Genomic DNA, 16,695 nt, shown 5'->3' on the forward strand with positions numbered 1-16,695 from the left:
ACTTCAGAATTTCTACTTTATTCCTTTTAATAATTTCTCTTTATTAATATTCTCAATTTGAGGAGACATTGTTCTCATTCTTTCCCTTAGATCTTTATGTCTAATTTCCTTTGATCATATGTAAAATATATTGAAAGTCTTTGTTTCATAAGTTCAATGTCTGGACTTCCTCAAACACAGGTTTTATTGTTTTTCGTCCTGTGCATAGGACTTACTTTTTTTGTTTCTTTGCATGTGTCATAATATTTTTTATTGAAAGCTGAGCATTTTATATAATATAATATGGCAACTCTGGAAATCAGATTCTCCTCCCTCCTCAGGGCTTGTTGTTGGCCTGTTGTAGTTGCTGCTGCCTGTTGTAGTTGCTGTTTGTTTTGTGACTTTTCTGAACTAATTTAATAAGCTCAGTTAGTGGCCCATAGGTGTGGCCACTGAAAACTCAGATAGTTTAGTGGTCAGCTAATGATTGGATAGAGAGTTCCTTAAATGCCTGGAACTGCCTGGAACCAGTAAATCTTCCAGGCTTTGCCAGGGAGTGCCATGTATGTGTTGGGGCACACCTTCAACACTCAACCTGTCAGCTGAAAACTCTGCCTTAGCCTTCGCTTCCTGCTTATGTCAACCATCAAGGTCAGTCAGATGTGAAAACTTAGGGCCATCTTAGGTTTATCCTGAGCATGTAGAGAGCCCTGCACATGTGTATGTCCTTCTAGATACTCAGAAATACGTCTGAATTTTTCAAAGCCCCTGAATATCTCATTCCTTAGATTTTCTTCTTTTTTTTCTTCCACTTTTGTTTTAAGTTCCAGGGTACATGTGCAGGATATGCAGGTTTGTTACATAAGGTAAAAGTGTGCCATGGTGGTTTGCTGCACAGATCAACCTATCACCTAGGTATCAACTATTCATTAGCTATTCTTCCTGATGCTCTACCTCCCCCCAGCCCTCTAAAGGCCCCAGTATATGTTCCCATTCAGCTCCCACTTGAAAGTGATAACATGTGGTGTTTGATTTCTGTTCCTGCATCAGCTCCATCCATGTCTCTGCCAAGGACATAATCTCATTCATTTTTATGGTTGCATAGTATTCCATGATGTATATGTACCACATTATCTTTATCCATTCTATCATTGATGAGCATTTGGGTTGAACCCATGTCTTTGCTATTATAAATAGCACACATTTTCCTTTTAAGCTTTTTTCCCTTTTAAACTTTTTGCTAGTCTAATTTTTTTTTTTTGCTGCAGTTGTTATTTATTTCTTCAGCAATGAATGTTATTTATTAAACTACTTACCTGCAATGTTTCAACAAACAGTCTGTGTGGGCTTATATTTCCCTTTCTCTTGGATAAATAAATACCTAGAAGAGGAATGGTTGGATCATTATGATAAGTTAATGTTTGTCTTTATATGAATCTGCCAAATAGTTTCCCAAAGTATATCATTTTACATTCCTGCTAGCAATGTATGATATCCAGTTGCTCCAAATTCTCACCAGCAAGTGATATTATCAGTTTCTTTAATTTTAGCCATTCTAATGGATGTGTGGTGGTATTATATTATGGTGTTAAATTTTGTATCCCTGATGACTAGTGATGTTGACCGTCTTTTCATGTGCCTACTGATCATTCTCATATCCTGTATTGTGAAGTATCTGTCCAGATATTTTGCCAGTTCAGAGGGAATTGTTTGTCTTCTTATTGAATTGCAAGAATTCTTTACATATTCTAGATCTTAGTCTTTGTTAGATATATGTATTATAAACATTTTGTGGCTTATCTTTTTGTTTTCTTAACAGTGTCTTTTGAAGATAAAAATTTTTAAATTTTGATTAGTTTTTTCTTTTCTAGTTTGTGCCTTTTGCAACCTATCTATGAAATCTTTGTCTACCCCAAAGTTGCAAAGATTTTTCTCCTAGTTTTCCTCAGAAAGTTTTACAGTTTTAACTTTTAATTGTAGATCTATAATTCATTTCAGTTCATTTGCATGTCTTGTTACATTCTTTTACAATAGTGTACCCTCTATATTTTTATGTGTCTTATTCCATAGTTCTCTATGGTTTATTTTGGCCATAGAGGAATGTCACATCTTGCAAAAAGGTTTGGGTGGGAAGACAGGAGATAGGGCTTGTGTTCTAGTCGTGTGACCTTAGATAAGTTCCTACAATGTTCTCATCTGTAAAATGGCACTAATTATAACTTACCCTATCTGCTACCCATGAGTGTAGTAAGAACACAAGGAGATGATATAGAAGCCAGCATTTAGAACTGATCTAGTTCCAGAGAAAAATGTGGGGTGCTGTAACTATTCTTATCCTTTCTTTTTTTTTTTTTGAAATGGAATCTTACTCTGTCTCCAGACCGGAGTGCAGTGGTGTGATCTTGGCTCACTGCAACCTCCACCTCCCAGGTTCAAGTGATTCTCCTGCCTCAGCCTCCCAAATAGCTGGGACTACAGGTGCCCGCCACCACAACCAGCGAATTTTTGTATTTTTAGTAGAGATGGGGTTTCACCATGTTGGCCAGGATGATCTCGATCTCTTGACCTCGTGATCTGCCCACCTTGGCCTCCCAAAGTGCTGGGATTACAGGCATGAACCACCACACCTGGCCAGCCATTTTCCTTCTTTCTCTATCTCAGTGTTTCACTAAGGATGGAATGTTTACCTCTGAATGTAATCAAGATGACTTGAGGTGATGTATGATATAAATATTTATCACATTTTAATTATCATATGTAGATACTTATTTTCACACATATTAGAAAAATATTGGTTTTTTCTACATGTGAAAACAGTTTTTAAAAAGAATATTTAAAATATTTATGTGCCACAGGTTGATTAATAAAATAGTGAAGGTAAAGTCTAGATATGGTAAAAAAAATTTAGGGTGCTACCAAAATACCTGAAGTTTGAGGAAACTTTAGAGCTTAACTATTAGGGAAGTGATTAGGGAAACTATTAGGGAAGCTTGTCAAAATGCAGATTCTTAGGCATCATACTGCTATGTTCTGATCCACTTGACTAGGATGGGGCCTGGAAACCACACTCTTAACAAGCAACTAACTCAAGAGATTTTGAGGTAGGTGGTATAAGGTCCACACTTTGAGAAAGATTGCTCCTGGTATAGTAGTTCTCTACTGCTGCATAAGAAATTACCCCCAAAACTTAGCATCTTTAAAAAAATTAACATTTGTTATCCCACACAGCTTCTGTGAGTCAGGAATCCAGCAAGAGCAGCTGAGTTGGCTGGCTCTTGCTCAGGGTCTTTTATGAGGTTGTAGCCAGATGTTGGCTATGGCTGTGGTCTCATCTGAAGACTTGATTGTGGCTGGAGGATCCACTTTCACTCACGTGATTGGCAAGTTGGCAATGGCTGTTGGCAGAAGGCCTCAGTTCCTTGCCACATGGACCTCTCCACAGTGCTGCCTGAGCATCTTCACAACATGGTGACTGGTTTTTCCCAGAGCAAGTGTTCCAAGAAAAAGCAAAGTGGAAGCAACAATGTATTTTATGACCTGGCTTTGGAATTCACATAGCATCACTCTCACAATAGTTTTTTGTTTGCACATGTTAGCCTTATTCAATGTGAGATATGAATTCAGAACATGGCGGATCACTGGGGACATATCTTGGAGGCTACCACACTCAGCTTTTCTCCCATATTGCCCTACGTGGTCAAAATTCTCAGAAGAGGCAGTGGAGAAAGAACCAGATTCTCTACCAGGAAATGGGGTGTCTGGTTCCAGTTCTGCCCTCATTTAAACTCTCAGGTCCTCTGTTTCCTCATCAGTCAACTGAGCTGGCCTCTGACAGTCTCTTCAGTTTAGGACCTTCCAGATTAGAAAGAAAACAATTGTTTCCTTAAGATTAGATGTTCTGCAAAACCATGTGCTGAAGACTTACAGGATTTCTGTTTTAACAGGATAAGGTGACTTTCAGGCAAATGCAATTCTTGCTGAGGAAAACAAAAGAAATCCGGTCACTGACAACCAATAAATTAACAACAAATAGAAGGAAACATGCACAATTAATCACATTCAAGTTCCTGAAAGTTTGCCGGGGCTTCATGATTTAAGAAAATGAATATGGCCAGGTGTGGTGACTCACCCATGTAATCCCAGCACTTTGGGAGGCTGAGGCGGGTGGATCACAAGCTCAGGAGTTCGATACCAGCCTGGCCAACATGGTGAAACCCTGTCTCTACTAAAAATACAAGAATTAGCCAGGAATGGTGGCGCGTGCCTGTCGTCCCAGATACTCTGGAGGCTGAGGCAGAAGAGTCGCTTGAACCCAGGAGGTGGAGGTTGCAGTAAGCCGAGATCCTGCCGCTACACTCCAGTCTGGGTGACAGAGTGAAACTCCATTTCAAAAATAAAAGAAGAAAAGAAAAAGAAAAAGAAAATGAATATATGTGAAGCATGAACTTATCAATCATATAAATTAGGTGATGCCTATTCCATAGCAAATTATTTTTTTAAAGGATTTATCATGGCATTCCTTGAAGAGCTGCTTTGGAAGGTCGAACCGTGGGTTTATTGTTGTGAAGATGTGAGGTAAGAAAAGCTTTGGAGTGGGGTTTTAGGATCCCTCTGTCAATTGAAGCTCAACCAGAAAAAAATACTTTGAATTACAAAGATTGTGACAATTTAGAATGACTGCATAAAGAAAGACAAACTTATAGAGTATTCTCTCAAATTATTTTTTAATTATAAAAAATTATTGTAGAAACTCAAATAATATGAAACAGCACTCAGAAGAAAATTAAAATTACCAGTAATTTTACCACACAGAGATAACCAAGAGTGACCACTTAAGAGGCATATCCTCATAGTCATTTGTTTGTTCAGGGACACCCACATATAGGTATCGTTATACAAGTTTGTGACCATATTTATCGTATTAGCTGACCTTCTTTTTTCACTTTGTATAAGCTTCTAATGAGCTTTTTTCCCCAAAAGAAGCGTCAATCTTGATGCTGTGTTTCTATTATGTTTTTCAAGTTTTAAATTATTTTTTGAATAAATACTGCATGGAGATGGTGCAAAATTCATTAAGAACAAAAAGATGTTCATTTCTGTCCTCAGTCATATGGTTGTCTTCCCAGAGGCAAGCAATGTGTGCTCCCAGTTACTTATTTATCCCTACAATTATAAATGCCTAATATTTTATTCTCTCACACAAATGATAGCATTTTCCCCATTTTTCTGCACCCTCCTATTTTCTCTTAACAATACATCTGAACACCTTTCCTAACAATACAGAAAGAGTTGGCTCATTGTTTTCATAGCTACGTAGTACTTTGCTGTGTGTGTATATAATAATTTTGTTGGATATTTAAATTGCTTCCAGTCCCATACTATTAAAAATAATGTTGCAGAACATTATACTCAATGGTGAGAGACTAAAAGCTTTTCCTCTAAAATCAGGAACAAGATAAGGATGCCTGCTTTCACAACTTCTATTTAATGTAGTACTGTAAGTTCTAGCCACAGCAATTAGGCAAGAAAAAGACATAAAAGGCATCCAAATCAGAAAGAAAGAAGCAAAATTATCATTGTTTTCAGATGATATGATTTCATATGCAGAAAACCTTAAAGAGTCCAGAAAAAAAGCTGTTAGGACTAATAAATAAATTCAGCAAAGTAGCAGGATACAAAGAAAGTCAATACACAAGAATCAGTTGCATTTCTAGACACTAACAATGAATAATCTGAAAAGGAAGTGACAAAAACTGTTCCATTTACAATAGCACCAAAAAGAATGAAATACTTAGGAATTAACTTAATCAAGGAGGTGAAAGACTTTTACAATGAAAAATCACAAAATATTGCTGAAAGAAATTAAAGAAGACATAATGGAAACACATCCCAAGTCCATGGATTGGAAGAATTAATATCATTGAAATGTCAATAATACCCAAAGTGATCTACAGAGTAAATACAATCTCTGTCAAAATCCCATTTATTTTTTGAAGAAATAGAAAAACCCATTCTAAATTCATGTGCACTCTCAAGGGACCTCAAATAGCCAAAACAACCTGAGAAAGACAAGCTAAGTTGAAGGACTCACTCTTTCTAATTTCATAACTTACTACAAAGCTACACTAATCAAAACAGTATGATACTGGCATAAGATAGGCATATAGACCAATGAAGCCCAAATATAAACTCTCTGATATATGGTCAAGATGACTTTTGACAAGAGTACCAATACCAATGAAAGGGAAAAGGACAGTCTTCATCAAATAGTTCTGGGAAAACTGGATATCCATGTGCAAAAGAATGAAGTTGCTCCCTTACCTAACAACACATGCAAAAGTTAATTCAAAATGGATAAATATCAAAATGCAAGACCTAAAATGATAAAACTATTGGAAAATAATACAGGGCAAAACCTTTGTGACATTGGATTTGGCAGCGATTTCTTGGATATGACACTGAAGACACAGGCAACAACAACAAAAAATTGACAAATTGGATTTCATGAAAATTTAAAACTTTTGTGCATCAAAAGACACTATCAAGAATAAGAAAGCAACCCACAGAACAGGAGGATATCTTTGAAAGATTATATATCTGGTAAGAAATTAATATCTAGAGCATATAAAGGACTTCCAAAACTCAGTAACAAAATAACAACCTGATTCATAAATGAGCAAAGGATATTTTTCCAAAGAAGATATACAAATATGGTTAATAAGTACCTGAAAAGATGTTCAACATTACTAATCACTAGAGAAATACAAGTTAAAGCTACAATAAGATGCCACCTCAAACCCATTATAATGGCTACTCTTAAAACAGAAAATAACAAGTGTTGGCAGGGATTTGGAGAAATTGCAACCCTTGTGCACTGTTGGTGGGAATGTAAAATGGTACAGCTGCTGTGGAGAAAGTATGATGGTTCCCCCAAGAAATTAAAAATAGAATTAGCATATGATTCTATTCAGTTTGGGTACATATCCAAAAGCAATTTCCGTTTGGGTACATATCCAAAAGCATTGAAAGCAGGGTCTTGAAGAGATATTTGTATATACCCATGTTCATAACAACATTATTCACAATAGCTAAAACATAGAAGCAACCCATGTCCATCAACAAATGAATGGATAAGCAGAATGTGGTACACAATGAGGAATACTGTTCTGCCTTAAAAAGGAAGGAAATTCTGCAATATGCCACACCATAAATGAACCTTGAGGACGTTACGCTAAGTGAAGTAAGCCAGACACAAAAAGACAAATTACTGTGTGATTCCACTTATAGGAGATACTTAGAGTAGTTGAATAAATAGAGACAAAATGTAGAATGGTTGTTGCTAGGTACTGAGGAGAGTGTAGAATGAGGAGTTACTGTTTAATGGGTACAGAATTTTAGTTTTGCAGATGGAGAGTTCTGGAGATGGATGGTGGTGATGGTTACACAACATTATGAATGTCTTTCAATACCACTGAACTGTACACTTAAGAATGGTTGGCCAGACATGGTGGCTCACGCCTGCAATCTGAGCAGTTTGGGAGGCTGAGGTGGGAGGATTGTGTGAGGCCAGGAGTTTGACACCAGCCTGGGCAACATAGTGAGACCCCATCTCTACAAGAAAAAAGAAAAATCAGCCAGGCACAACGGCTTGTGTCTGTAGTCCTACCTACTTGTGAGGTTAGGATGGAAGGATCATTTGGGCTCAGGAGTTCAAGGCTGCAGTGAGCTGTGATAATGCCACTGCACTCCAGCCTGGGCAACAGAGTGAGACTCTTTCTCTAAAAATAAAAATAAAAATAAGAAAAGAATGATTAAGATGACAAATTTTGTTGTGTGTATTTTGCCACAATAAAAATATTGGAAAAATCCTCTCAAATGCTGCAGTAAATATGTTTATTCTTCTACATATATGATAAAGACTTTGTCACTGAGTGTGCAGATTTGTAATTTTGATAAACATCCAAATTGCTCTGCCTATACCTCTCACAGAGATACCCAGGACTTCCTGTTTACCCATATACCATCATCTTTATGTTAGCCCACTTTTTCATGCTCTGTTAATCTGATGGGGAAAAAATGTTTTCTGATTGTAGTTTTAATCTGCATTCTTTTCATTACCAAGTAAGGTCAAACATCTTTTTTTTTTTTTTTTTTTTTTTGTCCCGGGGGGGGGGGAGGGGTGTGTTTTTTTTCTCCCTGCAACCTCTGCCTCCTGGGTTCTAAGCGATTCTCCTGCCTCACCCTCCCAAGTAGCTGGGATTATTGGCATGCACCACCACGCCTGGCTAATTTTCGTATTTTTAGTAGAGATGGGGTTTCCCCATGTTGGCCAGGCTGGTCTTGAACTCCTGAGCTCAGGTGATCCACCCGCCTCGGCCTCCCAAAGTGTTGGGATTACAGGCATGAGCCACGGCGCCTGGCCAAATGTCTTTCCAAAGGGGTAAGAGCTACTTATGTTCCATTTCCTATCCCCTCTTTAGCCCACTCTCTGATGTAAATGAGATCCCAGCTAAAATCAGGGCTAGGTTGCTCCGTATGTCCAGGCAGTGTCTTGAAACCAACAGAAATGTGGGGTGCAGATCACAGTGGGGGTGTGGGGTGATGGTCCCAGCCGGATGGGCTCAGATCTCAGGCAGAATTGTCCAGCTTAAGACACAGGCCTTAAAACCACACAGACCCGCCTGCCATACTGTCTAGTCACAAGCCCACAGTATGACCTTAGCCCAGTCAATTCACTTCTCTGGGCTTTAGTTACCTCTTCTGTGAAATGGGATTTTAATAGAACCCACTAGGAGGGGCTGTTGGGAGGATGAAACAGGACAGTGCATGTAGCTACCTAGCATGGGGACTTGTTGATAACAAGTTTTGGCAGGTGGTTGCAATCACCATGTTTCAGGTGAAGAAACTGTGACCCCATTGTGCCAGTCAGGGTTCTCCAGAGAAACAGAATCAATAGAATGTGTGTGTGTGTATGTGTGTGTGTGTATGTGTGTGTGTGTATGAACACGTATAGTTCATATAGATACAGATATAGCCGTAGAAATAGACATATAGACATAGCTATACATGTAGACATAGATATAGATATAAGAGACAGCCTTAGTTTAAAGAATTGGCTCATACAATTGTGGAAACTAGCAAGTCCAAAATCTATAGTGTGCCAGAAAGCTAGAGACCCAGGGAAAAAGCCAGTGTTGCAATTCAGTTTAAAGACAGTCTGTAAGCAGAATTCCCTCTTATTCCCTCTTGCTTGGGGGAAGTCAGTCTTAGGCTCACTGGAACCTCTGCCTTCCAGGTTCAAGTGATTCCCCGCCTCAGCCTCCCTAGTAGCTGGGACTACAGGCACATGCCACCATACCTGGCTAATTTTTTTTTTTTTTTTTTTTTTTTGTATTTTAGTAGAGACGGGGTTTCACCATGTTGGCCAGGATGGTCTTGATCTCCTGACCTTGTGATCTGCCCACCTCAGCCTCCCAAAGTGCGGGGATTACAGGCGTGAGCCACTGCGCCTGGCCCAGTCTTTTTTTTTTTTCTTCCTCTTCAGGCCTTCAATTAATTGGATGAGGCCCGCCCACTATTTGGAGGGCAAACTATTTTACTCAAAAATCCACCAATTTAAATGTTAATCTCATCCAAAAACCATCTCACAGAAACATCCAGACTAATGTCTGACCAACTATCTGGGCACTTTGGCTTAGCCAAAGTTCACACTTAAAATTAACTACCACACTCAGGGAAAAAGATGAATTGCCTAGGCTCACATTGCCAGCCAGCTGGAAGGCCTGTTGTTGCTGCTGTTGTTGTTGTTGAAATGGAGTCTCACTTTGTCGCCCAGGCTGGAGTGCAGTAGTGTGATCTCAGCTCACTGCCACCTCCGCCTCCCGGGTTCAAGCAATCCTCCCATCTCAGCCTCCCGAGTAGCTAGGATTACAGGTGTGCGCCATCATGCCCAGCTAATTTTTGTATTTTCAGTAGAGACAGGGTTTTACCATGTTGGCCAGGCTGGTCTCAAACTCCTGACCTCAGGTGATCCACCCGCCTGGGCCTCCCAAAGTGTTGGGATTACAGAGGTTGAGCCACTGTGCCCGGACAGCTGGAAGTTTTGATCCAGACCTTGAACCAAAGATTTTTTAATTTCATTGACTAGAGTGACCATATATTTGGAGACAGTCTCAGTTCAACACATGTCATCCCAGCATAATTCTTAGTAAAACCACCTTTTATTCCTCCAATGGGTTCAGTGTGAACAATAAAGGTGGATGCTTTTTTTTTTTAATTAACTAAGGAAACCCTTCTTATGTTCATTCAACATTTATTCACCTAAGAGACAATGTTTACCCTACACTTCATCCTCTTCTGGCCTTGGGGTCAACCCACAAACTTGTCTGGGGAGAAGGATGAATCAGTGCTAAGAATGTGCTGCCGACATAATTGAGATCATGGTCAGAGGATCAATGGAAAAAAACAAGAGCTACAACAGACAGTTCTGACATGCCGTGTGAGGTGGAATTTAAATGATTTTGAGACATTTGTTATTGTTTTGTTTTGGCCTCCAAAACAACCGCATAAGGAAAAAATAAACAGAAATCCTGTGAGTGTTTGAATCTTTCTGTGTTTATTCTTTTTACCTGTGGACAAACACAAATATTTTATACATGTTCATGGGAAAGCATCTTGTTTTCCAGACCGGACACTAAGACCCAGCGCTGAGGACAAAAGGAAGCAAGCTCTGCATATTCTAAGTGTTGCAAACTAGGGTCCATCCTCTGGGCCAGCCCTCTCCTCTAGGGGCTTACACAGAGTGTGTTGGGTAAGTGTGGCATTTAAAGAGAGAGCACTTTGGGAGGCCACGGCGGGTGGATCACTTAAGCCCAGGAGTTCAAGACCAGTCTGGGCAACATGGTGAAACCCTGCCTCTACAAAAAATTAGCTAGACTAATTTTAGTATTCACCCAGCAGGCTGAAGTGGTGGTTCCCAAAGTGTAGTCTGCAGGCTCCCTAAGGGTGCTCAAGACCCTCTTAGGAGGTTCAGAATTTTTCGTAATAATACTAAGCCTTTCCCATTCCCATTCACTCACCAGTGTATCTTGGAGTTTTCCAGAGGCTGTACAATGAGTGATGTAATCACGGGTCTGACGTCTAATAGAATGTCTGCTGCTTTTGCTTTTTGAGACATAGTCTTGCTCTGTTGGCCAGGCTGTGTGGTGGAGTGCAGTGGCACAATCATGGCTCACTGCAACCTCTAACTCCTGGGCTCAAGCAATCCTCCCACCTCAGCCTCGCAAGTAGCTGGGACTACAGGTGTGTGCCATCACACCCAGCTAACTTTTGTATTTTTGTAGAGACAGGGTTTTACCATGTTGCCCAGACTGATCTCAAATTCCTGGGTTCAAGGGGTCCACTCACCCTCAGTCACCCAAAGTGCTGGGATTACAGGTGTGAGCCATTGCACTTGGCATGCTTCAGTATTGTTGGGTTTTAAATATTTCTGTTTCCATCAGTGGTTGCCAGGGGTTGAAGGTGGGTGGAGGGGGGTGAGTACAAAGGGCCAGGGGGTCACTTGTGGGCAATGGTGGTTCCATATCTTGATTCACCTGAGGTCAGGAGATCGAGACCAGCCTGGCCAACATGGTGAAACCCTGTCTCTACTAAAAATACAAAAATTAGCCAGGTGTGATGGCACGTGCCTATAGTCCCAGCTACTCACTAGTCTAAGGCAGGAGAATCGCTTTAACCTGGGAGGTGGAGGTTATAGTGAGCCAAGATCGCCCCACTGCACTCCAGCCTGGACGACAGAATAAGACTCTGTCTCGAAAGACAAAAAAAAAGGAAAAAAAAAGAAAGAAAGAAAAAGAAAAACCTGATGTAAAACAGTTTATTCTTTAAGTGCAGGGGTGTGTAATGTAATCCTTGCTTGGCATGACCTTAGATCCTGTTCATAATTTGGTATCTTATTGCCACAAAGAATCCATTCTGTCTGTCTTATGATCACTGTTTTAACATTAATGCTGGTCAGTTGTTGTGTCTAAACTTCTAACGGAAGTGGGTATATGGAGGCATGTCTGACCTCCCATCTCATCATGGCCGGGAACTCACTGTTTAAGGTTTCTTGAAGTTCCCCTTGGCCAAGAGGGGGCCCATTCAGTCAGCTGGGGGGGCTTAGGATTTTTAATTTACATTGTGCTCACTGGAGTAGCACTTTTAATTTCCTTCAAGAAATTTTCCTTTGAATTCACAACTTGGCTAAATGTTTGGTGCAAGAAAGCTTGCTTTCAGCCTATCCTGACTTTTGACATTCCTTCCTCACTAGGCTTAATCATTTCTAGCTTTTGATTTAAAGTGAGAGATGTGTGACTCTTCCTATCCCTTGAACATGTAGAGGCCATCGTGGGGTTATTAACTGACTGAAATTCAATAATGTTGTGTTTTACGGACTAGGGAGACCTGAGAAGAGGGAGAGAGAGGGGGGAACAGCCAGTTAGCAGAGCACTTGGAACGCACACAATACTGATTAAGTTGACTGTCTTATATGAATGCTGTTTGTGGCACCCAAAAACAATTACAATAGTAACATTAAGGATCACTAATCACAGATCACCTTAATAGGTATAATAATAATGATGAAAAACTTTGGGGTCAGGTGCGGTGGCTCACGCCTGTAATCCCAGCACTTTGAGAGGACAAGGCAAGCATATCTCCTGAGGGCGGGAGTTCGAAACCAGCCTGGCCAACACAGTGAAACCCCCATCTCTACTAAAAATGCTAAAATTAGCCAGGCATGGTGGCGCGTGCCTGTAATTCCAGCTATTTGGGTGGCTGAGGCACGAAAATCACTTGAACCCCGGGAGGCGGAGGTTGCAGTGAGCCAAGATTGCACCACTGCACTCCAGCCTGCATGACAGAGAAAGGCACTATTGCAAAAAAGAAAAGAAAAAAAATGTTTGAAATATTGCAAGAATTACCAGGATGTGGTACAGAGACACAAAGTGAGAACATGCTGTTGAAAATGGACCCAATAGACTTGCTGTAGTGAGGTTGCCGCATACCTTGAACTGTAAAAATGCAGTATCTGTGAAGCACAATAAAGTGAAGTGCAATAAAACAAGATACGCTGGGCCGGGCAAGGTGGCTCACACCTGTAATCCCAGCACTTTGGGAGGCTGAGGTGGGTGGATCACAAGGTCAGGAGTTCAAGACCAGCCTAGCCATTATGGTGAAATCTCTTCTCTACTAAAAACACAAAAATTAGCCAGGCGAGGTGGCAGGCGCCTATAGTCCCAGCTACTTGGGAGGCTGAAGCAGGAGAATCACTTGAACCCAGGAGGCGGAGCTTGCAGTGAGCCGAGATCGTGCCACTGCACTCCAGCCTGGGTGACAGAGCGAGACTCCGTCTCAAAAAAAAAACAAAAAACCAGATATGCCTATATACCTCAATTTTAAGGAAACAAAAATTCTCAATTTTAATTTCTAACAGGGTACAGTTAGATATAAACAAAATCCCTCAATCCTTTTTAAGCATACAAAGAGATCCTGAGAACAAAAACTTTGAGAACCACTGATCTAACGCATTGATTTCTTTTGTTTTGTTTCTGTAGTTGGGAATACGGGTATGCAACACCACCCCCAGCATGAGTGCAATTACTCAGTCTGGGGTTGGAGAAAGCAATTGAAAGGGAGGGGAAAATCTCACTGGCCCTAATGCTTTATAAACTGTGCTGTCTAATACGGTAGCTGCTGGTCACTTGTGGCTATTTAGCACATGAAAAGTGGGTACTCCAAATTGAGAGGTACTTAGTACCAAAAAAAAACAAAAAATAATGGGCCGGGCACGGTAGCTCACGCTTGTAATCCCAACACTTTGGGAGGCCAAGGCGGGTGGATCACAAGGTCAGGAGCAGCCTGACCAACATGGTGAAACCCGTATCTACTAAAAATACAAAAAAATTAGCCAGGCGTGGTGGTGTGCACCTGTAATCCCAGGTACTCAGGAGGCTGAGGCAGAAGAATTGCTTGAACCTGGGAGGCGAGATTGTGCCATTGCACTGCAGCCTGGGCAACAGAGCGAGACTCCGTCTCAAAAAAAAAAAAAAAAAGAAAAAGAATGTAAATTATCTCATCAATAATTTTCACATAGAAATGACAACATTTTTTGTTTTTCTTTTCTTTGTTTTTGGTAGCCATGCATTCTTGCTATGTTGCCCAGGTGGTCTTGGACTCTGGGCCTGAAGCCATCCTCTCACCTGGCCTCTCAAAGTGCTGGGATTATAGGCATAAGCCACTGAACCTGCCCCAATATTTTGAACATACTGGGTCAAGGAAAATATACGGTTAAAATTAAGTTTACTTCTTGCTTTTTTTTTTTTTTTTTGAGATGGAATCTCACTCTGTCACCCAGACTGGAGTGTAGTGGGATGATCTTGGCTCAGTGCAAACTCCACCTCCAGGGTTCAAGCAATTCTCCTGCCTCAGCCTCCTGAGTAGCTGGAATTACAGGCACCTGCCACCACGCCCGGTTAGTTTTTGTATTTTTAGTAGAGACAGGGTTTCACCACTTTGGCCAAGCTGGTCTCGAACTCCTGACCTCAGGTGATCCACCAGCCTCATTCTCCCAAAGTGTTGGGATTACAGGCGTGGGCCACGGCGTCTGGCCTACCTCTTGCTTTTTACTTTAATGTGGCTACTAGAAAATGTAAAATTACCTATGTGGCTCCTGTATACTTCTGTTGGAGAGTGCTATTCTGGGGATACACACACTGAACTGCCAATCTCTGTTTCACCACTTACAAGTTGTGTCAAAAAACTTACTATTTCTTCGAATTTCTTGGGTTCCCTGGGATGTAAAATGTGGGTAATGTTAGAGTTGGTGTGAATATTAAACGTAAATAATGTATGTGACATACTTAGCTCTATACCTGGCACCTAAATAAACAATAAGTTTGTTAGCTATTATTATTAAAGACGTTGATTTCTCTACTGATATCGTCAGAGATGGGCCTCATGCTCATTAAAGTTCCTTCCTCTGCGACCTATTTCCACTCTGGCCACAATAATAACTAATTATAGCAAAGGCCTGACCCGACTTTCGGCCGTTGGCCTCCTTCTCCACAACGAAAAATTCAAATCATGACCCAGGGTCCATCCTAGAAGTGTGCCATCTGTATTTATGAATGGAGCCTAAGCAAATCTGAAAACCAAGCACCCCAGGCAGCTGAGCCTCGCTTAGCAACCGACGCTAGGGCCTGTTGCTAAGGGAAAAGAAAGAAAGGACGTGGTCCGTCAGCTATTGCTCTCCGGAGGCAGCTACTTCCGGTCCCCCGGGCCCTGTCCTGCGGTCTACCTTCCCCCGAGGTACTGGGCCTGCGGCCGTAGGTTCCGCTGTCTCGGGAACCTTCGTAGCCCTCGGTCAGGCGGCGGCGGGGGCGGCAGTAGCGGCGGAGGTGGCTTCAGGCCTCCGGTGCTGCTGCAATGCTGAGCTCACGGGCCGAGGCGGCGATGACCGCGGCCGACAGGGCCATCCAGCGCTTCCTGAGGACCGGGGCGGCCGTCAGGTGAGATTTTGGGGGGCGGGGCGGCCGAAGAGGCTGGGACAGGGTCCCCAGCTTGGGCCCGTGACGGCTTTTTCATGCCCTAGTTGGAGTCTCCAGGGCCCGCGCGGGCATTCCGGGAGCTTCTGCGTCCTTTAGGGTTGGAGGCCTGGGCCTATAGGTGGGAGGACTGACGGGCTCCAGTCCTTCGGCAACACCAATTCTGTCTGCACTCCCTGGGTCCGTCTGTCCCTCCCCCTCCTGTCATTGTTCCCAGGACATCCAGGGCCCTCCAGTCTTGTCAGGGCCCCTAATTCTGTCAGTGCCCTCAGTTCTTTCAGTGCCTCCTAGGCCTGCCAAGACCCCTCAATCCTTCTAGTATACCCCCAATCCTTCTGGGTCCCCCAATCATATCTGCCAGGGGTTCCCCAATCTTGGCGTGGTTCTTCCAGTCCTGTAAGTGCCCCGGGCCTGCAAGCCCCGCGTTTTGTTAGTACCGCCCCCTATTCCTGTTAGCCCGCCCTCTAGTCTAATATGGATCCCCACTTCTGTCTGAGTCCCTGATGTTATTAGTGTGAGTAAAGGCCCTTGTTTTGCAAGGGTCTCTAAATTGGTCAGGGCCTCTTTAACCTGTTAAGGCTGCTTGTTCCTGTTAAATCCTTCCGTTCTTGTTAGGACTCATCGATTGCCTGGGTTCCCAATCCTGTCAGGGCCCCCATTTCCTTATTCACCCTCCCAAGGGCTCCAGGCTTCAGAACTGAGTACCCCCTCCCCCACTGCTGACCCCAAATGACTGAGACCTGTTGCTCAGGTCGGCTTCCTCTGGAACTGGAGCAGGTTTAAAGAGCTTATTATTCCAGGGCTAAAAGGCCTCGATACCTATCCTGTCCAGTGCCCCCATTCCGTAGGTGGGAAGTGTGGCCCCATAGCAGATCTCATAGCAGAGTTGGGAGGAGAAGCCAGATCTTTTCACCCCCAGGCCCCACCACTCTTCTCGTGATGTCATTTTGCAGAGGAATGGAGTTTCCAAAGTCGCCAGTTGTCCCTGGGTATTTTTTCCTTATGCTGCTAAAGTCATGGACAAGTCCTCTCTCCCATCCCCTTGACACTGTTTCCTTCAGTTTCTGTCTTGAACTTTGTGGTTTTAAGCACAGACTTAGGAGACAGACACGCATGATTCAGAGCCATGTTC

At 42.2% G+C, this 16,695-nt stretch overlaps 1 protein-coding gene across 8 annotated transcripts in view; it reads left to right on the top strand.

Annotated features, from left to right (window-relative positions):
- USP30 (ubiquitin specific peptidase 30) overlaps nucleotides 1-16,695 on the top strand; it is a 99,591-nt gene that overhangs the window by 50,168 nt on the left and 32,728 nt on the right. For 4 of the 8 annotated variants that reach the window (XM_031650729.1, XM_009181640.4, XM_021922879.2 and 1 more), the window contains exon 1: nucleotides 15,344-15,527. The exons of 1 other annotated variant lie outside the window; for it this stretch is intronic. In XM_031650729.1, the coding sequence (XP_031506589.1) occupies nucleotides 15,445-15,527 (83 nt within the window). In that variant the 5' untranslated portion in view covers nucleotides 15,344-15,444. Of the gene's footprint in view, nucleotides 1-10,664; nucleotides 10,790-15,341; nucleotides 15,528-16,695 lie in introns of those variants that run through there. 3 more of the 8 variants (XM_021922878.2, XM_021922877.2, XM_009181642.4) reach the window with 3 other exon arrangements.

This window comes from Papio anubis, chromosome 9 (genome assembly GCF_008728515.1).
Source record: "Papio anubis isolate 15944 chromosome 9, Panubis1.0, whole genome shotgun sequence".
NCBI classification, from domain to species: domain Eukaryota; kingdom Metazoa; phylum Chordata; class Mammalia; order Primates; family Cercopithecidae; genus Papio; species Papio anubis.